The 27,686-nt window shown below is 45.9% G+C and overlaps 1 protein-coding gene across 3 annotated transcripts in view; it reads right to left on the reverse strand.

The window, feature by feature from the left end:
- Positions 1-27,686, reverse strand: part of LOC127593303 (cadherin-18) — a 91,260-nt gene that overhangs the window by 11,885 nt on the left and 51,689 nt on the right. For all 3 annotated transcript variants that reach the window (XM_052054653.1, XM_052054654.1, XM_052054652.1), the window contains exons 2-10: positions 26,360-26,870; positions 14,938-15,232; positions 11,274-11,393; positions 6,104-6,271; positions 5,848-6,035; positions 5,375-5,628; positions 3,964-4,100; positions 2,239-2,363; positions 878-995 (exon numbers count right to left, since the gene is read on the reverse strand). In XM_052054653.1, coding sequence (XP_051910613.1) covers positions 878-995; positions 2,239-2,363; positions 3,964-4,100; positions 5,375-5,628; positions 5,848-6,035; positions 6,104-6,271; positions 11,274-11,393; positions 14,938-15,232; positions 26,360-26,602 — 1,648 coding nt within the window. In that variant the 5' untranslated portion in view covers positions 26,603-26,870. The remainder of the gene's footprint in view (positions 1-877; positions 996-2,238; positions 2,364-3,963; positions 4,101-5,374; positions 5,629-5,847; positions 6,036-6,103; positions 6,272-11,273; positions 11,394-14,937; positions 15,233-26,359; positions 26,871-27,686) is intronic.

The raw sequence follows: 27,686 nt of genomic DNA on the forward strand, positions 1-27,686 counted from the left end.
CAATAAAATTAATATTAATATAAAAAACAAAAAACAGACCTGCGTGAAGTTATGTGGCTGTAAGTGGGAATGGTACTCAAAATAATTCTAAATTAAAGGTATGCAAATTTGAATATATTTATGAAATAAGGAAAATAAAAGAAATGTGAAAAGTGCAACTTTTATGGAAATAATTGTATCGGAATAATATTATTAACTACTGGTAATATATTTTTATTCGACTGTTTACGACTGAAAAAATTTTAACTATCTGCACTTTTTTTTGTTGTTGTTGTTGTCACCAAAACATTCTTGTCTGTAGGTCGGTGAATTTTACAGACTTAAAAATGTCAACAAATTAAAAAATAGACTAATCAAATCGCTGAATAAACGACACCAGTGTCATCAAACGTACACAAACGTAAAATACACAACATTAAAGCTTAAAGCAAAGTGCCAACTCCTCAAACGCTGCTGCCCAAGCCGTCTCGGGTGCGCGTAAGCCTTCGAATCGCCGCAGTCCCACCTAAAGCGAGGTCCTCGCCACAGATGATCGCCATGGTAACGCCTTCCGTCGGCTGCGCACAAATGTCGCCGCTCGGGGTAGAGTCGCAGTGCGATAGTGCCTCTAATCCATTCGACAGCCGCATGAGCGCACACTGCGGCATCCAACAACCAAGCCGCCATGTTTTTTTTGTTTTTTTTTTGCAGTTGGTATCCTGACTACTCGGACAAAATTTTTCCCCGAACGCCGCGGACGCATCAAACGACATGATTTTGCTTCATTGGCAGACACGGCCTCCAGATGTCAAGTCAACATCAACCGTCCCCCCCGACGGAAGTCGGTGGTAGGAAGCCAGAAGAAATGCAAACATAGGCGACAGCGCGGCTCAATTACCTTCGTTGTCCTTCAGGGTGAAGTTGGGATTAACCGGCATTTGGCTCGGCAGGGCGAAGGAGAAGCGCTGTCCGTTGGCAAAGTCGTCCTTGTCCACGGCGCTGATCGTCTGGATGGGCTGACGTTGGGCACACGGGACAAGATCATTAGCTGAAACAATACGGAAAATGGCGACGGGTGTCGGCCAGCCCCGAAGGACTGACTTGAGTTCCTTTTTAATTGGCGACAGTAGGGGACTGCTGACAGGCGCTTCGGGAGAAACACGAGCTGCCAGCAGAGTTTTTCTCTTCAAGTGAGAGCTTGGTTTTGTTCCTCTTGAGCTTTATCTTTCAAAATCCTCCCCACCCCCACACAGTACACTATGTCCAATTGTAAATTTTACAAGATGCGATTTACAGGCCGACGTGGCAAACAGTCTCGTTGGTGGAAAAAGATGAGTTAATGGAGAGACTCTTCATTTTAAAAAGAAGAGGAGTTTTTTTTGTTTTGTTTTTGTGCAGTTGTAGTGATTCAAGTGACTCAAGACTGCCCCCGCTGGTCTCAACCATGTAGTGCACTCCCATTTTTGCCTTCTGATCCCCACATTGATTAAAAAAAATATATGTAGCTCACCTCTGCTCTAGTTTAGTTTGTCCTGTTGCCAAAATGGCGATGCTAGCATCGGGGTTTTTTTTTTTCCCCCCGCCAAGCACTTTTCGAGTGTTGACTTAATATATCCGTCCAAATAAAATGAGCTTGAGCTGCAGCCTGTGAAGAATTGATGCCAGCTATCTTCTTAATGAACCCAGGGGAGCGTTCCACACTGCGTGACAGCAAACATACAAACCGCTTGCTTTCTTGAACGTGTGCAGTCGAGCTTTGAACACAATGTCATTGCTCACGTATAATCCGCAGGAAAGCCGCGGCGTCATTTAGCGCAAACGTTAATTCAAACTTCTCCCCAACTAGCTTCGAATGATTAGAAACAAGGTTTTCTTTTTTTAGTCTTTCTATTCCGGCAGCGAGTCGGCCTTCGCAGCCATTTTCGCGTGACTGATTGCTCCCTATCTCCGGAAAAGAAGAGGGGAGGAAAAAAAAAAAGGACTGCTTAATTCAAAATGACGAACAGCAGCGAGAGTAAATTGGGAGCTGCTTCAATTGTGAGAATTTGTCATTTGTTCTTTCCATTTTGAATGGCAATTGTAAAATAAACAAGTGGCTCATTCGTTTTTTTTTAAGCTTAAAAAAAAAAACACTCAAAAGATGTCAGCTTTTGAAAATGAATAAAACAAAGAGGATTTTCATGCAAATGCAAAAAAAAAAAAAAAAACCCTGCCTTCCATGCCGCATCAACAAGACGAGAGGCCTCCACCGCCACCCACCTGTCCAGCCCTCGTGCTCTCGCACACGATGACCTCCTCGTCGGCGGCGGCCACTTGCGGCGCGTTGTCGTTGATGTCCAGCACCTGCACGGTGACCGGGATGTAACTGAGGAGGCCGGGGTTGTCTGGCGAGACACACGGGTGGACAAATATCAAAGCCTTAAAAAAAGGTCAGCCGTGTAATTCTTAGTGCGCTCTCGGCTTTTCCTGTCTGACTGCCGGTAGACCTCACACGCTGACTTTCGCTCTTTATAAACCTTTCATAATGTTTGTCAACAATAGGCGGCCATGACATTTCCGGGTAGCGGGAATTGGACAAGCTTGGAAACATCCATTCAACAGGCGAGTTGCAGGTACGGCATGTCTAAAATTGTTCGGGTTGTGTTTTATCGGGTTAATTTAGCAAAAGCTAACGGCTAGCCTGCTTGTAGCCTCCGGGAAAGCTAATTAACCGATCCTTCAATGTTCACCTTTACGATGTCTGACTTTCCAGCACATCTATGTCGGAATCAGATGATCACGATCCAGATCCATTCCAAGCAATTTACACACACCGCCCCCCCCCCCCTTTCCCAGAGTGCTTTTTCGAACCCGAAATGGGATTCTTCATGTTAAATCCTACTAATCCCACTCAGTCACAAAACAATTTCCTTATGACAGATTGAATATAATCTAGAATTAAATCAAACGGGATGGCAATCAAATGTAGATTAAACGCGGGTTAACATTTCTGCTTTTGACGTCGCTTTAAAAAAAAAATCTTCACATGTCTGCTTTTCAAAAAATATATCAAGCCATTCTAAAGGGTGAGATAAAGTATGAAAGCTTTGCCGACACACAACATGAGTTGGAAATGGCCAAGTAGGTTCTTTTCGTCATATTCAATTCTAACAATGGCTTGGCTTTGAGATTGGATCCACATTCAGGTGAAGACGCAATGTGAAGGCCAAAGCGAAGAAAATGGCTTCTTTCTAAAACATCACACACTTTTTCACCGGAGTGTTGTTTTTTTCTTTTAATTAATCCAAGAACCCTGTAACCTGATAACATGATAAGTCCACTGTCGTAATCACAATAAAATAAAATAAAATACAAAATAAGCTCACACAGCCGCTGTTATATTTGTATTAGTGCCTGCAAGAGGTTTGCACCTGAGGGTTGTATGACACATTTTTCTTGATGATTTTTCACTCACTCGTTTCTTTTATGCGTGACTGTGTGCGTCCTTGCCCACTCAAAGCCTTGCTTTTATTGAATAGGAGGCGCTCGGCCGCATGCAAATGAGAGACGGCCCAGATAATGTCGCATTAGCATGCGGTAGCGCTGTTGCTTGGCAGGGGATTTGCCTAATTGTGATTCCAAATTAGCCAAGTTACCTGATAGCTAAAGTTAGCGGGGGCCTGCTTTAATTTCATTAATTGTTCCTGTATGAAAGGACACTGAACAATTGGGACTAATATGATTTTGCTAGTCAATTATAAAGAGGAGTGTGCCGGATCTGATTTGAATACGCCCGATTCAAAATGTAAATGATCCGACCTTATCCCCGGCAAACGTAAATATCACGCTGAAAGCACCTCATATTGGCAATATTTACCCACTTGCGTGATTGTGATCAGTATGTGCGCCAACACTCGGAAACCCGACAGAAAAAGAACCAGGGCGCTTTCATTTGTGGGAGTTTCGAAAAGAGGGGGGGCTACGTTTTACTCGCCGGGTACCTACCAACCTCCGAGGCCATCACGGTGATGTTATGCCAGGCAGTATCCTCACGGTCCAGCGGCTGCGTCGTCCTGATCACGCCGCTGATCTCGTCGATGCGAAAGTAGATATGGTCCAACTCCTTTTTTTCCATGTAGTACCTGAACACAACATTCGGTCAGCAATGGCTCGCGCGAGAATTAGCCTAGCATTCCAGTTGGGAAGGTGGTAAACAAAACTCAGAATGTTCCACTTGGTGTCACAAGTCACAGCAATAGATGTTGACAAAATCAACATGGAGGACTGCAACAAAACCCAAAGGCGTCTATTGTTCATAAAAAAAATAATTGGAAAAAAAAGCAAGAACTCGGTCAGCAATGGCGTGCGTGAGAACTAGCCTAGCATTCCAGTTTGGAAGGTGGCAAACAAAACTCAGAATGTTCCACTTGGTGTCACAAATCACAGCTATAGGTGCTGACAAAATCAACATGGAGGACCGCAACAAAGACCCAAAGGCGTCTATTGTTCATTAAAAAATAATAATAATAATTGAAAAAAAGCAAGAACTCGGTCAGCAATGAGGTGCCTGAGAACTAGCCTAGCATTCCAGTTTGGATGGTGGCAAACAAAACTCAAGACTGTTCCACTTGGTGTCACAAGTCATAGCAATAGATGTTGACAAAATCAACATGGAGGACCACAACAAAGACCCAAAGGTGTCTATTGTTCATAAAAAAATAATAATAATTGGAAAAAAAGCAAGAACTCGGTTAGCAATGGCGTGCGTGAGAACTAGCCTAGCATTCCAGTTTGGAAGGTGGCAAACAAAACTCAGAATGTTCCACTTGGTGTCACAAATCACAGCTATAGATGTTGACAAAATCAACATGGAGGACCGCAACAAAGACCCATAGGCGTCTATTGTTCAGCAAGAAGCTTCGAAGTGTGATCCAATAGTCGACGGCAAGAGCGGCGCGTCGTCTCATTAGCAGCTTCACGTCATCGCTCGATTGCTGCGGGCGCCGCGCCTTATACGAGTGTCACGGAACGAGATACCTGTGCACGGTGAAAACCTCGGATTAGTCCACCGCCTCGGGGCCGCGATCTGTCTTTCCCCATTTGCGCCGCCTCACAAACTTAAGAGTTTAGAGCGCATACAAATGTGCTAAGCGCTTGTACCGCCGGCGGTTCTTTCGACCGGGAAACAAAGAAATCATTCACGGGAATATTCATGGAAGGGGGGGGGGGGGGGTAAAAAAAGGCATCTTGAACGGCCTGACATCATGCTACACGGGTGACGGTTCAAGACAAGTCAGTTTTTATTCATTTATTCTTTTTTTTTTTTAAACTCGGTTGAGATAGCGAACTTTACAAGGATTGGGAATGCTACCGTAGCTGTCGCCGCGTTCGTAACACGTGCTGTATTAAGTCTTACCTGACGGGGCTGTTCCTGCCGTCGGGGTCACGAGCCGTGACGGCGCCCACTTCCGTGCCGCCGGGCGAGTTCTCGTACACGTCCATGATATAATAATCCAAAGAGAAGACGGGTGCTTCGTCCACGTCGCCAACGGTGATTTTTAGCGTGGCCGTGTCCTTAAAAGAGCCCAGGTAGGAAAAACGAGGATCCGAATGCGTGTTGGTCCCCTCGATGTGCAGTGTGTACGTCTTCTTCCTCTCGTAGTTTAGTGGCTGTCGGGACCAGAAGGGAAGATTTTAACGCCCCGTTCCAAAGAAGCGTTTCAAATCTTTTTTCAAACTAAATTTTGCAAGCTTACGTGACCTTACTTGGTACGCCTGCCCTGACCCGACGAAGACGCACTTGATTTTCAAAATAAAACTTCTTTCAGACTCTGATGACCCATAAAATATTCAGTCTTGAAAAGTGTAATCGGCGCATTGGAAGTTTACCTTTCGGAGGGTGATGATTCCCTCTTTGGTGTCTTTGTCGGTGGCTATCGAAAACATGTTGGTCCCTTCCGAGTTAATGATGCTGTACTTGATGTCCGCGTTGACGCCCAAGTCCTCGTCGTTGGCTTTAATCTTCCCCACCGGTTTCCCGACTTGAGCAGACTCCGGGACATACTGCTGGTAATTTTCTATGGATGCAATTTTGGATGTGACAACAAGCGCTTCCCTTCAGACCCGCCCGTTTTGAAACACGTACTTTGCGGGAACTTTGGCGGGTTGTCGTTAACGTCGGTCAACGTGACGTTGATGACGGTGGATCCCGAGAGGCCCCCGACTTGGCCTGCCATGTCTTTGGCTTGGATGACCACGATGTAATGTTCCCGGGCTTCCCGGTCCATGTTCGCTAAGGCAGTTCTGATGGTCCCTGCAACGAAAGACGACTTCCTTCATTGTCGAGGCTTGGCTCATGTTTCGAGACATTCAATGATGGCTCAGCCTTGAATGACGGATTTTTTTTTTTTAACCTCTGGCTCACATTCTTCAAATGTAAACTTATGTGCACGGATTGGGGAAAAAAAAAAAAAAAAAGGACAGCGAGTTCTTCCAAGCGGCACCAAGAGGCAGAACCCGCCTTGATTTACTGCATGCAATAAGTGCACTTCCCGTGTTCTCATTGCGTCGAGTCGCAATGAGAACCTTAATTCACCGGCACCAGATGTAATAACGTCCTCGCGCTCGCACCTCCGTCCCTCGAGCGCTTAAATCGGACCGTCCCCCTTCCCACGTGCTTGCGCCTATCCGGCAGGCTTCAAACTCGCGTTTATTTGATTTTTTTGGACTTGTGAAACCCCCCCTGCAATAATACGCTTGACCGGGAACTGCGAGCAAACGCCCTTGGTGTTGCCCTCGCCTCCCTGTTGACACCGGTGATTGTTTGACAGGACCCGATGGACTTCCAGAGGGCTTGGCGGCAAATGAAAGTACACAATCTTATGTAACCGCAAATTCGGTCGACAAGACAGGGACATGGCTCTCTGCCAATAGCGAAAACAAAAAACAAAACAAAAATTATTCACACCCTCCCTCCCCCCCTCAAATGTCCATTTCAGACTTGGAAATAAATGTCTCCTCGATCAAAGTTCACATTTGGACATCTCGCGTAGAGCTTCTATGGCACGTGTCATTTTACTGCCCGCTCAAAATAACTCAAAAACTCGCAACCGTTCATGTCGAAACATCAGCTGGCAACAAAAGTGAGACCATCACCTCGTGAAAGTGTCAACAAACTTCCCTGACGGCAAGCGACTGCACTTCTTTTCTGTTTTTAGCGCACCCCTAACGGTTGCCGAGCAGCGTTCGGGGCACGTAAGCCTCGGTCGGGCCAGGTCATTAGGTACACTTGTTCAATGCAAGAAGTGGAAGACGAACCGCATTGTAAACCACTCCCCGCTAGATTATCATTCAATATCACGGACAAAGATTGGTTCTTTTTGTAAATGTTCTATCATAAAATGAGGACACCGAGCTCACTTGAAGCCGTTCCGGGTTTCATTCATGCTATTCATATCAATACAAGTCTGGACAAGCCCCCTTTTAATTTCCCCTTTACAAAAGCGACGGAATGAAAGGTCACTTCAAACTCACTTGCCGCTGCCGATGGAAAGTAACCCTCTCGCATCCCGGCCAGGCGGTTGCGGAGTCATTAAAAAGCGAAGTGAACTCGCCCTGCGTATCGCCTGTTAAGGCCCCGCCCCCTTTTGGTCGCGCTCATATACGTGATTGAATGTCTTGACATTGATTCATTTCATTTATGCTTTCTGCCGCACTCACGCCCGATGTTGAAAAATATGGAGAAAAAAAAAACTTTTTTAAGGATTGACACGGTTTTCGTGTTGCGGACTTGCGACTGTCCACCCTTGCTGCCGTCAAACTTGAATTTCTATCGCAGATGATAGAAGTCGATGTTCCGTTCATCTGTTGTCAGCTGGAGTCTTTCCTCGCTGAACTCGGAGCGATAGGCCGGACAACCTTTCAAATCATCACTGAAGGGGGGGGGGGGGGGGGGGGACTGTGTCCACGCTTCCCTGGACCAAAGTCAGGCAGATTGCGCAACAGCAACAACAACGACTTAGTCTTTTCAGTTCGATTTAATTGATATTTTTTTTTTTTGGATACCAGAAAAATTCTAATGTCATCCTGCGTATGTTCAACACGCTCGATGGATTCCTCTAGTGCACTTTACAGTTTATCTTAACTCACTAAAAGACAGAAATGGCAATATCGGTGAGATCATAGCGTTCTTGCTTCTCTTTTGAGGTTGTTGTTTTTTTGTTTTTTTTTTTACCGCAATCGCGAACGCATTCTGTGCTCCGTCTCTCTGAAGAGTCATTTTTTCCACATTACGGCCTTCAAAAAGAACAGCCATTACGTGGCGTTCAAAAGATCTCCTTTCCCTTTTTCTCTCTTTGATTTATTCCACTCTTCACCAACATTATCACTATCGCGCGGCCGTCGTACGGTTGTGCACTCCGGAGGTCTCCCAGGCCTAATTAACTGTGAGCCGAGTGACCCGTGAACGCCACGTTTTCTGCCGCGTCGCCAAGTCGGCGTGGGCTCGGAACGCTCAACAAACGAAAACAGAAACGCACTCGCCGTTTGGAACGAAACTGCGCTCAAAAGAGGCAAGCGCACCTTTTGCGAATACATTTTTTCATAAAATATAAATTTTCATTCAAAAATAAATCAATCTCAGCCTTATTTTAACTTAACTGTAGTGACCGCTATCCCTGAAAGGCACAGGTGTCAAAGTCAAGGCCCGGGGGCCAGATTTGGCCTGTCATGTCATTTTATGTGGCCCGCGGGAGCAAATCCTGTGCATCAACTTTCACGGTCCTTGCTGAAATCTGTACCAAAATGTCAAATTGTCACGGGTAATAAATAACGTTGAGATTTTGCATCGGCCCTCCAAGGGAAGCCGTAACTCCGAAGTGGCCCGCGACAAAAAAATGAGTTTGACACCCCTGCTGAAAGAGGTTAATGTTGGTCAATATGATTATAATTGGAGATACAACAATTTTTGGGGGGGGATTTGAGACGCGGCAAACACGAGAACGTCCAACCAAAACCAACAGCTGCAGTCAAATGCAACGTTGGGCACGTGAGACCGTTTGCGGCAATAACAAATGAAGCTTTCACTTGAGCTGCCTTGCTTTTTTTTAATCAAACACTTAAAACAGGGAAAAAAAGCGCATTTCAAAGCGCTCGGTAACCTTTTCCAGCCACCAAAGTACAAAGCAAAACCTTCAATTAAAGCGTCAAGGAAAAGTTTTGATGTGCTCACTTCCCAAAAATGGAAATGCCAAGAAACAGCATGAGCGCCCGTTTGTGCGGTTCAGGGTGCTAAAAGCCTGTTATTAACTAATGCAGCGGTAAAATGCCGTGGCGTCAATCCCTCTGCCACGACACACTCGTCCGCTCTTGCGGGTGGCTGAAAAAAAAAAAAAATAATAATAATAATGAAGAAAAAAGGGGGAAGTGTGAGCTCTGCACCCCTGAACTGGCAGTCGGAGCACAATGCCGCCCACAAAGTCTTCCGCCGACTCTCTGCCGAGGGCCGCGGGTTAATTTAGAAAAATAATTGCGAAGGAGTCGACTTCCTTGAATCGGGGCCAATTTGACACGGGCGAAGTTGGTTAGCCTTTTACCCAACCTCCCTGCTCTATTAACGCTGATACCATCACGCGATCCACCTCTTTGTCGGGCTGCAAACTTCTAAAGGAGGACAATCTCCTGGGTGAACAAAAAAGGATTATGGGAGATTACCCACGCGCCCTTCAATCTCCGTCTTCGGGAAATCCTGGCCCGTCCAATTCTGTGTTATCCCCCGAGTGTTGCGCCCTCACAGCTAAAGCTGGATGGCAATCAAAGTTCTCTTTTTTGGCTTTCCCAATCAAGAGCGAGCATGGTTTGGCATCCCGGAAGAAAAAAAAAATGGGTTAGTTTGACATTTTTGAAAAAAAAAAAAAAAGTTGTCTGATTGATGGCATGACAGCTTGAGGCTTTAGGCAAAGTACAGCAGCCTCCATCTGTGTCAGATCCTTCAGTAAACTTGAACGCTGGCAAATCCCAGATCAGCAGAGAAATTAGCCTATTTAGGATGTGGAAGGCCTTGGAGGGGGAGGAGACGGGAGGGCGGGGAGTGGGGGCGGGGGGCTGTAGTGGTTCTCCGAGAGACGAGGTTGAACACGGTCGATGCGCTTCTGACATGGAGCCCGGCAAAAGTGCTGCGCCCGCAACCTGATGACCAGCCTGCTCGGTCCGGACTCCGCCCCATTCCACAACCGCGTCCGCCGATTGCAGTTCTGCTCAAACTAAATCAAGATCGAGGTGCGCTCTCAAGCAACTAAAACGCGACGGAGAAACCACGTCACGCGCGCCGAGGCTCGACAAAGTGACACGCGAGCTCCACTTCCTCCTCCGCATATCCTTCCGTAGTTCCGTGCTTGCTAATTTGAGGGATGAGGGTGGATGGCCAGTGGCGAAAACAACAGACTACTTGTGTAACGCACTGTGTGTGTGTGTGTGTGTGTGTGTGTGCGCGCGGGATGTGCAGCTGCCCTTCCATCGCGTGCCCAGCCTCTCGCACGCCCCGAGCAAGAATAACGGTGCGGACTGGTCGCTGAGTCGGCACATGCAAACGAGTCATGCAACATGAGAGGTGAGTTCCGGAGTGCAGTCAAGTCAGGTAGATTTGGATAACCGCCACTTGTTTTTTTTTTTTCCTCCCACTCTCCAATTGCTCTCGAATCGTCATCAATTTGTTATATTTTAGCAGCGGGATGAATATGCTTGTCGAAGCAAATGTCATCAATCATGAAGACGTTTGGGAAGGGTCATGCTTCAAGTTTCAATATATATACACATATATATATATATATATATATATATATATATATATATATATATATATATTCATTCATTCATTCATCTTCCTAACCGCTTGATCCTTACTAGGGTCGCGGGGGGTGCTGGAGCCCATCCCAGCCGTCTCCGGGCAGTAGGCGGGGTACACCCTGAATCGGTTGCCAGCCAATCGCAGGGCACACAGAAACGAACAACCATTCGCACTCACACTCACACCTAGGGACAATTTAGAGCCTCCAATCAGCCTGCCACGCATATTTTTGGAATGTGGGAGGAAACCGGAGCACCCGGAGAAAACCCACGCAGGCCCGGGGAGAACATGCAAACTCCACACAGGGAGGCCGTAGCTGGAATCGAACCCGGTACCTCTGCACTGTGAAGTCGACGTGCTAACCGCTGGACTACCGGGCCGCCCATATACATACATACATACATATATATATATATATATATATATGTTTTTTTTTTTTTATACAAACATCTCTACTTGAGGTATAGTTCACCTGTTTTGGGGTCCACGGAGAAATATGGCTGTCCTTGTAGGATGCTATAGACGATGCGGGCGCTGTTTCCGTACGTGGGGTCGTCGGCGTCGGTGGCCGTGACTTGCAGCACCGATGTCCCTTAAAAAAGAAAAAAAAAAAAGTTATTTTTAAATGTGTGCTTTCATGATATGTCTCGATACAAAAAAAATAATCGATAAAAACAAAAAGTCACATTTATGAAGCCGGTGTGTCACCAAGAACTGTCAAAACGAATTATTGAAGTCAAAGCTAGCTGCACTGAATATGTGACACAACAAATCAGTCACAAATTGTCTTCCGCTACACTTCCAGGGGCGATGACTCGATTGGCAGGTCAAGAACTCGATTTGGAATCTTTATTCTGCCTTTTTGTGTGTTGTCTACCATCATTCAAAATCACGCTGGAATCAGAAAGCGCCCGAGCCCAAAATGTCTCTGAAAGTCACAATTTGTCATGATTGCACCCCAGGCAAAGCGACAACGCCTTTGCTAGCTTTGCTACTGTGACCTGACTACCCCCCCCCCACCCCCACCAAAAACAAGGAGCTGAAAAAGTACACCTTCCAGAGAAATTGTTAGCAGCAATGCATTTGCCACGAAACATTCTTGGAGTCGACAACATCAAACATTTCTGTGAAATAAAGGCCATGAATGGGGAATATCTTGCTTTTCCCAATCAGTTGCATCATCGTGAGAGCTCTTTTCACAACCCTCCATGTCACTTTTTTGTTTTCCTGTCTCATAACATTCTCCAGAGCTCAACCGATCAAACATTCTAACTGTTGATCGACTTGACCGCTCTCGACGGAGGCTTCAAAGCAGACGCGGTGACTTTTAACTCCAAACTGGATCCTTTTTTTGCACATTACGTTTTTGTACTTGGTTCATTTTTTGCCACTAATGCCCCCCCTCACCTCCTACTCCGCCTCCCCCTTCCAGGGCATTAAAAGTCATTGAAGCAATGGAGCTCTCATTATTTTGTTCTTCGTCTCCCTTCCAAAGACAACGAACGATGGCTGCCTGCTGGTGGTTTTATTTACAGTCATTGCGCGGTGTGCCTGCAAGTCATTGTGCACCAATTTAACACTCGGACTGCATCTCGAGGAGCATTACAGGCTCCATTAATCCATCGGCGTATAATTACATGGGCCGAGGATCACGTGACACCGTTCAGAGCGCAACGCCGTTCCCGGAATGTGCCGATACCAGTGTTTGGTTTTGCCTGCAGTGTTTGTATTTTATTATTATTATTTTTTGTGATGGTATATTTATTCATGACTTCATATTTTATCTTCTACATTAAGAAGACAGGACCCCCGCAAGCAAAGCGCAGCCTTTCATTTGTGGAAATATGGACTGCTAAATATGTACGCAAGGCACCATCGCGAATGAAAAGGAAGCAAGTTTGAATCTTTTTTATTTTGGGGGGGGGGGGGGTTTGTACTTCCAACGCTACCTGTTAGCTTCTTTGAAGACCAAAGTGAGATACCCAAATCAAGACGTGTATTGTACTGGAAAGTTAAATCCAACTGTCACTCATCAATCTTCCCCGAGTTGTTTTCCTACCGGAGTCATTTAAGCATCTTCGCCCCCGGGATTTCATTTAGCTAAGCGCTAAAAGCTCCCCATTCCCTGCGTTTTGTATCCCGGCCGAAAGGGGCCATTTTCTAACGACCCAAGCACGCTCACGTGAGGGCAACGCCAGTACATCGACGTCTTCCGACAACTGCTTGAGAGGCATTTGAGACGCGCGATTAAGAAGCAGCTACTTTCATGGAGATTAGCATTGGGCGGGAAGAAGGAGCTAATTATCTTCCCCCTCCCTTCACGGCCTTTTGATTTCCTCCCTTGTGTCATCATCAGGCTGCCTTCGCTTCAGTTACTGTACCTCGCGTGAACTGTCTAGCCTCTCCCACGGCACCGGGAAGTCAACAGAAATCGAACGAGAAGCTCAAAAAGAAGCGGAACAAAACGAAGACGCAAAGAGAACGTGAACAGGAAGTAACCAAGCGCTAAATAGGTTGTCAACAAGATGTTAACAGGAGGGAATATAAATGTCTGTTTAATGACTTCGTAGCCCTGGCGTAAGGTTACTGCGCGATGCAAGCCCTTGAATAGTTCTTTTGCTCCTCTCCTCTAGCGGATCTCTGGTGGGAGGCGCTAATGTCAAGTCTGTGTGGGGGGGGGGAGGATCAAGGACAGAGTGGGTGGCCAAACAGAGAAATGAAGATTTCTCTTCCTCTTTGCACAACTTCACGGATCCATTATTGACGTTTAAATTGCGGTTTGTTTGTCGATGTCAGGAAACGGATTTCACATGAAAACAGCGTAGCATTAAAAAAAAATTAAATAAAAATTGCACCGAGTTTACATGGGAGTTGCTGTCGCCCACGCGCTCCTTGCCGATGTCTACATGCATACACATGAGAGCGAGCTAGCACGTAGACTGTAAATTAAGAGGGCGCCTGCGGCTCTGGTGATGTTTGCATAATTAACGGACATTCGCTACGCACGGCTTATTTTTTACCGTGCAACTTGGAGCGGGAAGATGGTCGCCGACCCCGCCGTTAGATGCATTTGAATATGGTGATACCCGATTGAGTTAAAAAAAAAAAAGGTGTGCCTCAAGGTGATGTCCTCTGCCAACAATTCTTCAATACAATCATTCCATTTGCAGAACATTGAAGTTACTGTGGTCTTCATGTAACAAAATGACAATAAACTGTATGGCTGTCATCAAAAAGGCCCCGCAAGGACTTTCCTTTAAAATACACTTCAACAGAACGGCCGTCAGAGTGCTTCAAGGACATTTTATCGATTTTTTAATTTTTTTTTTTAAGCATGTGGCTGCATTGAGAGCACAACAACTTGCTGTGCCGCGGAGAGGGAGAGGAGGAGGATTTAGAGGGTCATCGACACACAACAACAAAATAAAAAAATAAAAAATAAAAAGTCTCGTCTGGAGGATGCATTCACAAGGATGCCGCCGACGCACAACTGAAATACTTATTCAAAAAAAACCCCAACAACAACAACAACAACAGAGTGGTTCATGTTACCGCCTCCATTATTCAATTCCTTCTCTCTACAGAGACATTCAAAAATATTGTTCTACTTTGGTTAAAAAAAAAACTAAACAAAACTGTGAAATGTTGCTAGTGGCCAGTGCAACGTGCATCCCATTTCACCTGTCACAAATCTGTTTCGACATTGACGGATGGACGATTGGCGCATTCCCTGCCGCATATTTCGAGGCTACTTTTGTAATTTTTTTTTTTTCCACAAGTGATGAAGCCGCTGGACCGAGAAGAGGGCCTATTTTGTTGGTCTCCTCGAAAGAACAAAAGAAGTCTAAAAAATTGATGTGCTTGCCACACGCTGCATGCAAGGTGCAGGGAAGCTTTTCTTGGACTTCCTGTGCTTCGGGTAGAGTGCTTCCCAAAGGCCCTCCCCGTAAGAGAAAAGCCATAAGAGTGAAAGGAGCGGCCGGCTAATTATATCCCGCATCAGCTTTGGGCTGGGTGAATGATTTCACCCGAGTCGGACTCGCTCCGAGTTGCCAGTTTCAAGACTCGGAACTTGCTTGGCTAAAACGCGGGTGTTCATGAGACAACATACAACCCAAAAGTTTCCGTTGACTTACCCACGTCCGACATTTCGGGCACGGTAGCGACGAAGGGTCCGTCGGGAAACTGCGGCGCGTTGTCGTTGATGTCCTGGACTTTGATGATGAATTCCGACTTTGGTTCCAGCGCCTCCTGCGTGTGGCGGTCCAAGGCCTGCGCGTGCAGCACGTAGTGCGACTTCTTCTCCCGATCGAGGCTCCTGGTGGCATGGATATCCCCCGTGACCTCGTTGATCAAGAAGATGGTCCCGGCGCCCTCGCCGCTCAGAATGTAGCGCACCGTTCCGTCGCCTTTGTCCGAGTTGGAGTGAAGCTGCAAGGGGAAACGATACAAACAAGAAGGGATGAATTTTCCGACCGGGTTTGAAATTTTTCACGCACCACTTACGTACTGACTGCTAGGACCCCACTATCATTTATTTATTTTGTTTTAATCGACACTAGATTCGACACAAGTTGAGCAAAATCACTTGACGTGACAGTCACATGATACGAAGAGAAAAAAAAAAAAAAGCACCAAAAAGTCCATTTCAGTTTTGCGCACGGCCATCTTGGAAGTACAAACCCGTCGTCGGCATCTCCTTAAATGGGCAACGTGAGGACATTCGCTTATCAAACTTGAGCAGCAGCTGTCGCGGGGCTTACAGTTGACATGATGGATTTAGGGAAGACAGCTGTGAAAAACTTAAAACTTAAAAATCCGCCGTGAATTTTTCTTGAGGATGTTCATGTTACCGAACAACATTTTTTTGGTCAAGAACGACAAACGTGAAGGATTAAGATTATGTTGCTGGAGATTTTGTTCATCCCGAAAGGAATCGTCAGGTGAATGTCGGCTTTTTCTTTTCAAAGTAGAATCGAGAACCCCGATTTGACAGTTTGGCTCAATGAGAACGTACCACTTTTCAAGTCAAGACCACACTGCGTCAAACACCAAGTCAAAAAGGTAAGCGGAGCTGCATTGTTTGTTTTTTGTTTGTTTTGCCGGAGATTAGCTGCACAAGCTTGATTTCTCAATTCGGTTGTTGATGTTCACACACCTGGAAACTCTTAAATTGTGAAAAAAAAAATCCATAACACATCTTCAAAACATTGAAATAGAGCCGGTGTGAAATTGTGCTAAGTCGCGTGGGTCCCTTTCGTTTATTGTTTCCATGTCGTCAAGTTGGCAGCACCCCGCAGTGCCTTTTCCGCTGGATTATTCTGCTGACGAGCTCAGACGACACGCCCGCTTCCTACTCGACTGTCTCTCGTGCACGCGGAAAGTCCTCGGGGAGTTGCGCTAGGGGACTTTTTAATGAGAAGTTGTGCTCTAATTGATACCGAGAGGCTTAACGCATTTATTCTCTAAACAGTTTTCAACAGGGGTGGGGGGGAAAATACGGCCGGAGGGACAGTTTGCTACCCACTGCGTTCTTTATTCCGGCCCACTGAGAACTTTCATTGTCAAGAGTCCAATAATAATTTATTTTAAACACTCATCACACGGTTGAAATGTTTTTTTATAGCTTGTGATTAATTGTACGTCTCAATATTGCAGACAAAATAAATCTAATGCTAACATTAAAATGTTATTAATTAATTTATGAGGAAATAAAAAAATCCTAAAAAGAAAATTAAGAATCAATGGTTCTAAAAATAAATACATTCATACATGAAATCATGATAAAACAAATATCTTAAACATTTCACTTTTTTTTTTAACCTGGCCGATGAGTTTGAAAAATAAAATAAACAAGGCCCCTGAGCAGAAAACTTTGCCCGCCGCTGCTCTACACTTTGGCATGAAATATGTCTCTTCTCAAACACGGTGATTCATTTCTCTTCCTGGTGGCGTTTTTGGCTCCTCTCCACGCACCTCCGTCTCATCCCTAACGAGCTTCACGCAAGTCTTTGGAGGGCCCAGAAGATAAACATTGGCGCGGCTGCATACATTATTCATGCGGCGAAGATCAAACTTGAGGCTTCCTCACTCTTTGAAAGGCACTTAGAGGCGGAAAGAGGGAAGGGCGAGGGAAAAACAGCAAGATGGCGTGACGGAGGGCCAGATGAGAGCGTAATTACCACTTTGGCTGCCGGGCACGTTCATTTTCGAGCGTTCGAGGTGCAACCAAGGCGGGCCCCCTCCAGGGCTCAGTCACCTGCGCACCACTGCGGTGTGTTGCGAGAAAATAAACAGATTAGAAGTGCTCAGGGCCTAGATCTGTGAGGTGCCTTGAGGCTAACAGGCTGCGCTACCATTAAATCGACTGTTCAAAGAATTCTGTGTGCTGATGTTGACAGAGTGTGAGAGAAGTCTGATTTCAAGTGACGCTGTGTATGTCAAGTAAAAGTATGCGGTGGTCAGGGCTTGGTGGTTAAAGCTAAGCCGTTGTACAATAAAGCACTTCCGTCGCGTTAGCTGCCTAACGCTAACATTATGTTTCTGACAAATATTCAAATTGAGGGTGAAGCATGGTTGTGGTTGTGGCTGACCAATGCTAATTGTATGTAAAATGCTCAAGTGCTAGCTGGCTAAAGCTAACTACGTACTACGGCACACTATGGTTTTGTTAGCAGGCAAAATCTAACTCTGTATGATGCCATGTTTGCTGCATAGCGTTGCGTGTTCGCCGTTTTTGTTCTTCTCGACTTGAAGTGTTTAAAACTTGATTTTCTGTTCAAATTGGGAACACCGGCCTGCTGAGACTCCCAGGCCCCCCCGGCTCCCCAATCAGTTATTTAACAAGAACGGATGCCTGAACAGTAGCACTAATCATTAGCATTAGTCATTACAGCTAGTCATTAGCGGCGGTGATCATGAGCGGCAGCGCGCTGCGTCGTCAACAATTCCCCAAAAGCGCAGTTATGAGCCCGACCTCGCTGTGCTTATTTACGTCCTTAATCACAGCCGAAACCAAAACGGACTGGCGGCTAACTTTCTGTCGCATTATTTCGCATATAAATCCCGCCGATCATTCGCCTGCGGTGGGGAGCCTGACACGTGGGTGATTAATTTTGAAAATGTCACCAGTGCCCATCAGAATGCTATTAGCTCTAAATGGCGAAATAAACTCCATGTGGAGAAACAGGAGGAGATAAAAGGGGGAAGAATGGAGCGCTTTTGATGGTGGTGGTCTCCCATCCTTCATTTAATATCGATACATTTGCTGACAGTAAATACTTTGGATGTTCTTAGGTGATAAAATACGATGACTGTCTGAGGCGCGGTGGGGGGGGGGGCACCATCAGACGTGTTCCAAAAGGTTTTGGATTTCCTTAAAAAAAAAAAAAATCAAAATGGTCAATGTGCGATGTCATAACAAGGTCTACAGAGATTTATGATGCCCCCTGCCCCCACCTCCACTCCCTAAATCCAACCAAAACAAGGCACTGTGTTGATGTGTGCCTCTGCGTGCAACTCCATCAAAACCCTGCCTGAGGACATAAGTGGCGCGGGGCAGCTGGCGGCCGGCATGTGAAGCGTTTCGGGGGGGGGGGGGGGGGTTGAAGGAGATCAGCCGAGTCTCTTGCAAGGAAAAGCCGCTTCATAATTTTATCACGAGCTCAAGGGGAGCAACCTGACGGCGGAGAGGCGATGCCGAGAGACAATGCGCTTTTTCTCTTTCGAGAGCATGCGACGAGTTGGCGGGAGGTAATTGCGAAGCGCTGGCTCAGGCTTTATTGCGGGGCTCGGGGGAAGAGGTTAGGGTTTCAAATGAGTTTTGACACGCGTTGAAAATTCGATTTTTATTGAAGACAGGGTTCGAGTTTGGGTTTGAACACAGCGTTAGCGTTTTAAAGTAGCTTTCGAGACATAATGAGGATTTCAATTGAGGGTTTAAAGGCACTGTTTGGGTTTCACTATTATTTTTTTTCTTTTTTTTTTTTAAATCTGGATTTGCCAGATTAGAGTTTAAACAATGGTTAGAGTTTCCATTTAAGGTTTGAAATGAGAGTTTGGGTTTCAAACAAGAGTTGGGCGTCCTAGTTGGGGTCTAAAGCCTTGGTTATAAAACTTTACTAGGGTCTACAATTTAGGGTTCAACTAAGGATTTGGGGTTCAAAATACACAGTCAAGTCAGGTTTTGAATTTCAAGGCAGAGGCAGGACTTCAGGTATCAAGCCTGAGTTTCACATTAGGGTTTCTAAACACGATCAGAATTTTTTATCAATGGTTTTAAGGTTAGGGATTTCACACCTGATTTTCAAATTAAGGTTTCATGCCTTGGTTACCACTAGTCCCATGAGCAAAAATTAGTCTAATTAGGGTTTTAAACAAGGTCTAGAGGTTTTTAAAATTGGGGATTCCAGTAGAGTGATTTAAGTGCCACTATTAGCCTTTCCTAGTCGGGTTTGAAAACATTACTCTGTACGCGATTGAACTTCTACAATCTTTTTTTATTTTGGTTGTATAAAAAAATCGAAAAAAAGCTTGTGTGTGTGTGAAAAGGACAGCGGATGATGCTGTTCAAATCACTCATCTCCCTCCTTTGAAGCTTCACTGTGACCTTCATTCATCCGCCTTCCTTTGCGCCCAAACTTGCCATGCTGCTAAATATCGAGCCGAGGCGCTTCACCGTCTGATTTGTGCCGTCCTTCTCATCTATATGATCTATTCGCTGTAGCTCGACTCGCCGCTCGCTCTCCGCTGTTATGTCCTCTCGTAAAGAGGCATCATCTCCAGCGCCGCATTCACAAAAAGCGATCAGTATGTCGTAAAAAATGGGTGAGGCACTCTTACGACTCCGACGCCAAATCTCAACTCGACAAACTGGATTGCTGGACAACAACATCAGATTTGATAGAATTGCAAAGCACTTGGATGCAAGGAGACGGTTGACGATGCGACATTTATTACCGGCCGTTCACTGAATGTGACCACTGGGATCACAGTTGGATATTGTGGATTATATCCAGCAGAGATCATTCAATAGCTGCCAACTACATTTTTTATTTTATTTTTTAATGGCCAAAGGTGGTGAAAAGTTTTGGAGGGCTGTTTGCAAATTGGAGGAGCTAAATGTGTGTCACGGCAATGTCTAAAAACATGGTCGTTAAATCTAGTACAAAGTGTCACAAAAGAGAGGCAAGATGACAGGTTATGGAAATTTAGTAGTAGAAGTGATGTGGTAAAACACACACTCACACACAAACGCACGTGTATGGCGCGCATGCAGGCGCACACACTACCAACTACTACTACTACTAAATAGTGCGCAAGTACTTTGCAAAGTTTGTCAGATGTAAAATTGTTACACTGGCGATTCAGTGTAAATACATCATTTTCCCATTCAAAGGACATATTCATTGTTGTTGGTATTTTATAGATGAAAAGGACTGCTCGGATCAAATTCCATTTTTTTTTTGGATGAAAGAAGAGAGTCTAAAAAGGAACACAAATATACTGGAAAAAATCTACTTGTATACAGTAATGTAGTAGTGGTGTTTTTGGGGTCTGGAGTAAGTGTGAAGTGAACGATCAGGCAAGCTGTTGATGCAAGCCCTGGCTTTACATTTGCGGCAGAGGTTTCAATTTTGATTAATTCCAGCTTCTCCACCTCACTCAAGAGGATTTAATCACTTTTCCACGTCGATTGTCTGATCGCCGCCTCCCAATCAAGCTCGCCGGCTCGCAATCGATTCGCCGCCGTCACGCAAAAGCCTGAGCGCTAATTGAGCGTCCGTCGGCAGGGTCACGGAAAGGACGGACGAGCGCGACCAATCGCCACGCTCCGCCCCGAATGGTCGAACGAAATGGGTCATTGTGTTGCTGTCATGACGTTGTTGCACAAATCATGACGACAAAGCACTGGAATTCACTTTTCCGAACTGTCCAAGACACATAAAAATAAAATACGACAGAGGGAGACAGAATTGGAAGCTTACCTGATGGCACCTCAATTTTCTTAGATGTAAAAGAAAAATATGCAGAGTGGGGAAACAAGCTCTAAACTATCCTCCTACAAGTTCTCGGGAAAAAAAAACCCCTCAGTAAACAGAAAAAAAAAAGATCATGTCTTGCACGGGTGGGTGGAAGGGCTATCAGGTGGGGGCATACATAACATACTTGTACATATTAACACGGTATATTGTCACTTTTATCAGACCCATTGCATGTACAATCGTTCAAAAAAAAAAAAGCTTCAAGTCGTTTCATGCCACTCCCAGTTGAAGTTTACTGTCAAACCAAACAGAGAATTACAGCCACGTAACTTTCTCTTTTTTTCCCGGGGGCGCCGTCGTAAAAGGGGGCACAGAGAGAATAGATGAAGAAGTTGTGCACAGGGATACTGTTTTACAAGGAGCTCGATGGATGCCATGTTGGCTCTATGTGCTGAGCTGCAAAGGAAGTGAACGAAAAAAAAAAAACGAAATCGGGATTGGCATGAGCGTATTAGTCAGCAGAGGAAAAGAAGATACAGTAGTAGCGATTTTGACACTTTTTGTTTTTTTTACAGATTAAATATGGTTTGGTTAAATTCACTCAGACACCCAAAAAAAAAAATGTGTGGGTATAACTTTGAAAATGTTGGACGCACTTTATTAGCATCGCTCACTGGGCCCCGTCACCAAGGAGTGACTGCTGGGAAAGGAGCGAAGCGGCCATTCTGTCAAGAACATTTTTAATCCCCACGAGGTGTCCCGTAATCCCCCACTGACACCTTCCCGGGAGGAGGCTGATGCATTTGGGAAATGACAGCTCCGCCGCGAAGCCGGCGAGCCTCGGTGCCGAGCGGATGAATGATCCAGGAAGACGATTGGACTGGGCTCCAGAAACAAACAAAAAAAAAATTTAACATGATGACATGTCTCAAATCGAGTTGGTTCTCGCAAGTGAAACGTTCTTGCGCAGAATCTGCCTGGGAAGATGAAATATCTTGACGGGGGGGGGAAAGCGGATTTTCTTTCATCTTGTTTCGATTTTAGCTTGTGGCTTGTCGCTAGTCTTTTTTTTGATTGAATGAGAATGGCTGGGGTGGAGGGGTTGGGCGGGGGGTGGGTAGGGTGAGGGGTGCATTGGCCTGCATCTTGTCTTGTGCTCCTTGGCGGAGAACTTCACAGAGGAGGTGACTACAATGTTTTATTCATATGACGTAAAACGTGTTGCTCTGTGACAGAATTAGGCAACTGTCATGTTGCGTGCAAAGGAGGCAGGGTGGGGGGGGGGGGGGGTGGCGCAGCCGCCCAGAAGACAAAACAAGAAGAAGTGGGGGCGGGTGGAGGGGGGGGTTTGGGGGGTTTACCCCTGTTTGGCTGAGCATATCTAAATGTCAGGAGGAGGAGGAGGAGGAGGAGGAGATGGGGGGGGGGGGGGGCGCTTGTTCCTTGTCAAAAAGCTCAGTTGGGCGCCGGTACCAGCCAATCTTTTTCGACCGCTAAGTAATTTCACACAGCTGCTTTTGATTTCTGTCCCTTTGCATTTAAATGTTTTTAAATGGCTGTTTTTGGACTGCCAACGCTGTCATCAATGTATATTCTTTAAATAGTTTTAGCGATGCTTTTTTTTTTTTTTTTATAACCCTAATTGGAACTCAATACCCGATAAGGATATTGGTTACTACTTCGCAGATTTTCATTTATCGCGGGTGGTTTTGGTCCCCATTAACCGCGATAAACGATGGATTGCCGAGCTCGAATATAGCGAATTGAATTCCTACCCACCCCAGACGTCCCATATTTATAGCCTAGACTGCTAATGTGCCGTCATTACAGCATCTCTGATTTGACTCTCAAATCGGTCTCTCCTTTAGCCCGCAGGCGCAACCCTCTTCCGCAATGTCGCACGCCGATGACTCAAGCCGTAAAGCCGTAAACCGAACAAACCAAAGCAGCAGCGACGAAAAAAAAAAAAAAAAACAACCTACCAGTTCCTTGACAGAGCTTTCAAAACAAATACGAAGAAGCTACGCTTTTTGCTGAAACTAATCGTTTGCTAATTGAGGGTCCTCCTGCCCCGCTGGCCACTTAAGGAGCTAGCGCATCAGCCTCGGCTCACGTAATTAAAATGTTTTTTTTTCTGCATTCCCCCCCCCCCTTCTTTTTATTTGCGCGAACCATCTGGAGGCCTCGCCTATGTAAACACGCGTGTCAAATTGATTCCTTAATAATGTTTGTGCTCCTGACTGCCGCTTTATCCTCGCCCAGGATTAGCAGCTTCTTTTTTTTTTCACTTCCATTAACTGCACACCACAAACGAGTGTCCCAAAAAATATATGTTCATACTGTAAAACAGATAATAAAGAACAGAGATGATTACATTTTTATTTGATTCCATTAAATTGTATTTTCTTAATCATCATCCGAATCCTAAGGCCACAAATGATGATTTTTCCCAACTAATAACCAAAAGTCTCACACACACCGACACACACATCAGCGGCTTTCCCTCACATACGCGGTTCACGTTTATCAGCTGTCGGCGTCAGATCCTCGGACGTCTCTGCGCTTATCGCCAAGCACGCCCGGGGAGTTGCAATGCCGACGCTTCGCTAGAGTGACTCCGTCAAACCGCATTTCGCATGTCAAACCGTCGGCGATATCGACGGGAATATCGGAAAGCGCGCGCAAGACGATACGGAATCTCGTAGCCGAATTGTTGAATCGCCGTTTGAGTCCATTTCGTAAAACGAGGTTAGCTTGCTAGCTGACGTCAACTCTACAAGTCTCAATCCATCTCCTGTCCAAAGAAAATATCCTTGGCATTAATCCCAGCGACAGAAAAGGCAATTCATTAACCAGTCCCTCAATAATCATGTTAACTATGTCTGAATATTCACCTCGTCTATTTTTTTAACCCGATTTCACGTGCTGAAATAATGAATCATTGTCAGTCTCCTTTGCGGCAATGCTAATCATTTAGCCATTTCCCCCATTATTTTTTCAATCGCTCTGCCTTTGTGAAACGACACGAAATGGTTTGTTTGTTTTTTCGTCGGTGCCATTGGAGAAAGTGCTGTCAGAGTGAAAAAGGCAGACAGACTCCATTACTCACACAAAAATACAGCCCGCTTCCCTTCTTTTGGGTTGCGCACCATCGACTCTCAGTGGTGCGATTGCAGAGCGTAGGTGTTTTGGGAAGCCGCAGTCTGGATTTAGTCACCGAGCTGCAGACCGCATAGTGAGTTGCAGAGCGATCCCCCGCCCACAAAAAATAAAAGTGTCCAGTGCTCTGCTGACTCAGTAACTGCACAACTCCAAAACCTTGCAAGCCTTACATCAGCGAGGGCAATGCAATGCAAAAAATAAAATAAACAAATAAAATTGAAAAAAAAAATACTGGGATGGAGCTCGGACTCCCACCCAAAATCTCTACTCGCTATTTTGCGTCAATGTCAGCAAATGACAATCGATTTTTTTTCGCTTCGTTTTCCAAACTACTGACAACATCCAATTTCCTCACAATGTTCAATAAAAGGAGTGCATTTATTTAGCGCTTTATCCATATACAAACCTATATTTACTTTGTCACAATCAAATTTATCGGCTTGGAGCCGACACTTGGCACGTTGGCACAGGTTTTACTTTTTAATTTAAAATGACTTACTTTAATCTTCATGTTCCTTGACCGACAGCAGAAACCAGGATGTCATTTTTTCTTTGCTTCCATTTAAATGGCTGACGCTTGTGTTGCCGACACCTCGTCCTAGCTAGCGCTACGGTACCCCATCCGTCAGACCTGGGCGTTATTGACGAACCGCTTAGCAATCGAATTGAATGCTTCGCCGGCTAAATGTTTCCCATACACTCGATTCCGAAAATTCTGACTTGGCTTCCAGGGGCCGATTCGCAGCCCAATACGATGCAGCCAAAAGTCGTTTTCTGGATGTGGGCTCTGGCAAGGCAAAGAAGGACAAATGTGTTTAAAACTGCAGAATGTTTTTGAATGTGCAACGTCATTTCAATCTGGGACCGATTAGAAAGACCTGGCTTGAAAAACGATTCTTTTGGCGGCAGAGCACCAGGACAATTTGACCGAGCACATCTCGAGATTCCGACTGAATTTTGTCAGTTTTGGGTGCGTTGGCGCTTCATATGATGTTTGCAAAAATCCGCTTCAACCTTCCTTTGCGGCTTTCCCCGACTTTTGAGGCGGAAAGTGATATTTGCAGTTGTTGCCTTTTCCAATGCACATCACCCCCCCCCCCCCCCCTTCCTCCCCACTCCACGGTTCCAAAGCATGCCGCAATACAGACATATGTGCCGTCGCTATGCTGTCTCGCTGGCTCCGGCAGCGCAGTTGAGGGGATTAGCCTGCGCCTGAGTGCTTCGAATAATGATCAGCGCAGCGGAGAAACACATTTTCACATTTGGGGAGATAAGGGCGGGCAATCTGCAAAGCAAGAGGACTCAAGCGACTCCCCCATGGCTCGCGGCGGCACCGACGCAAGTCACGACCGGTCACGTGGAGAACAACACCCCGGCACTGTCTTTCCAGCACAGCGAGGGACAACTTTTAAATGACATTGCACAGAATGCAGCCTGCTGGTGTCCCTCTGCCGCCGTGCTTCATTTCCCAGCGAGAGATCACATCGGGCTTCTTTTTCCCGCCGACAGCCCGGATTCTAATCATTCCGTTTAAGGATGCTCCACGTGGAGGGCTACTCTGCCTGGCGGAGTGGCGTCCTCATTAATCACACGGAATAAAACATGGCTGACGTTATTCTGCCAGGTGTCCTAATGACAGCACAACAAACGCCGAGCACACCCGCATTTCCATATCACAAGACGAGAAGGCGGCGGAACGCTGACGTTGCGAGCGACCCGAGCACAGCATGTGGGCCACCTCCACAAAAACAAAGGTGTCAGCAAATCTGAAGTCGTTTTGCCCAGAAAACCTGCGGAAACATTGTCTCACGATGTGCTATCTGGAACTGATGCAGGAGAGACGTGTTATGATTGACATGAGTCCTGCACAAAGACTTGGTGATGGTGAGAACTGAAATATAGACCAGGAAGTGCCTCTGCAAGACGGAACCAGGGGGAACAATGCATGCCGACTTCAAGTCGCACACACTAGGCCATTCCATTTGCGTGCGGCATCACAGCTAAATGCGGATTCACCGTGTTTACTTTGAATTCTGAACTCCATTCGTGGAGTTCAAAAATGTATTCTACAGCTCACCGGGAGCCAGTGTGAAGCCTTTAGGACTGCGCGGATATATTCTGATCTTAGCTGCGGCACTCGGAATATGAGCTGCAGCTGTTTGATGCTCTTTGGCGGGAGTCCAGTCAGACGTCAGTGACAGTATTCAAGTCTACTCGAGATAAAAGCATGCATCGGGTTTCTCGCGGTTTGAGTGGACTACGCGACCCTTCAGAAAGTTTCTGTGACTGAGTTGATATGACTGCTGAAATTGATGTTTCGTCCTCAATTTATGTTTTCTATTTTACACAAATTTTTGGAATCATATGAACACAACCAAACATGTCAAAAATCGATCCGAGTCGTCTTCCTTACCTTTCCCACGTACTGCTCCTCTGTCCCCATGTGTTCTTCTAAAACAAAGAATTGGTTCCAGATCCAGCCCCGTTTGGGCCTGTGGTGAACCTCCGTCTCCCCATTGGCCAGCTTGCTCTGGTTCCTGCCGGGATTCCTGGCCAGCACCCTGGCGGGCAGGTGGTGGCTCGCCCCGTGGGCTCTCTGGATGAAGCAGAGGCAGACCAAGACGGGGCAGAGCCCGCCCGTGCCGGGTATCCTCATGGCGGTGTCTCGTAAGATTATCCCAGCGCTCCAAGACCGGAACTTCCTCGCAGCCGCCACCGCTGCCGACCACCCCCAAGGCAAAACTTTAAATCCCAATGAGGAGAAGAGCTGTCCCAGTACATCCAGGAGAGGTCATGGTCCAAAAAATAAAAAATAAACGAGGCTCCTTTTTACATTATGGAATTTCCCAACAGAGCCGCTGACGTCAAGGCGCGGACGATTCTATTCGTGGAGGAGGTTAATCCCACATGCCATCGTGGATATCCTGTGGAAAAGCGCAAAGCAAACACAGGGTTATTATTCGGGTATCATTCAAAAGCGAATGAACACTTTCAGGCACCCTGTGACCTGATAACATGAGAAGATGTCCACTGTAGTAACCGCTGCCCCTCAAAGGGTTAAAAAGACCAACCGTGTCTTCAAAGCCTAATTTGAAACCTTACTCCAAGATCAAAACTATAAAATGAAGCTCTATCCTCGTCTTGAAACCCTAATTCAGATCTTTAACTCTCGTATTTACATCATAAAATAAATAAATAAATACAAACCGAACTTGAAATTTTTCATCATGTTCAAAAATGTCATTTGTCACCCTAACCCAGGTTTTAAACACACATTTAAAAGTTGAACCCCATCATCAAACCTTAATCTAAAATCATAAATGTCGCTAGAACTCATAAATTGGAAACCCTAATTTGACCATGTTTGAAAGCCGAACTTTATCCCACCCTAATTTACAACCCTAACCCCTGGATTAAAGTGACGGACATGAGAGGCTAAACGTCCTCTAATTCCCGCCAATCCCCCGATAAACACATGTGCTCGTCTAACAACCCGCTCGCCATCAAAGGGCCGTCTCAGCCCCGGTGCGGTGGTTCTTTGTGAAGACGTTACGACGCTGAGAAGGTCGCGGCGGGCGCATGCTAACGGACACCTCGCACCCGAGGTTGGCGTCATTCAGGCTTTTGATTCCCGGAGTGTGCATTTGAGAAGGAGAGAGTCGGGAATTGAGCAGATCATCAAAAGTTAGGCGCCAGCTTGTTGAAGGCCCGAGACATTTTGAAGGATTGTTCTCCTTTTG

Source organism: Hippocampus zosterae, chromosome 20, assembly GCF_025434085.1.
Source record: "Hippocampus zosterae strain Florida chromosome 20, ASM2543408v3, whole genome shotgun sequence".
Classification (NCBI taxonomy): domain Eukaryota; kingdom Metazoa; phylum Chordata; class Actinopteri; order Syngnathiformes; family Syngnathidae; genus Hippocampus; species Hippocampus zosterae.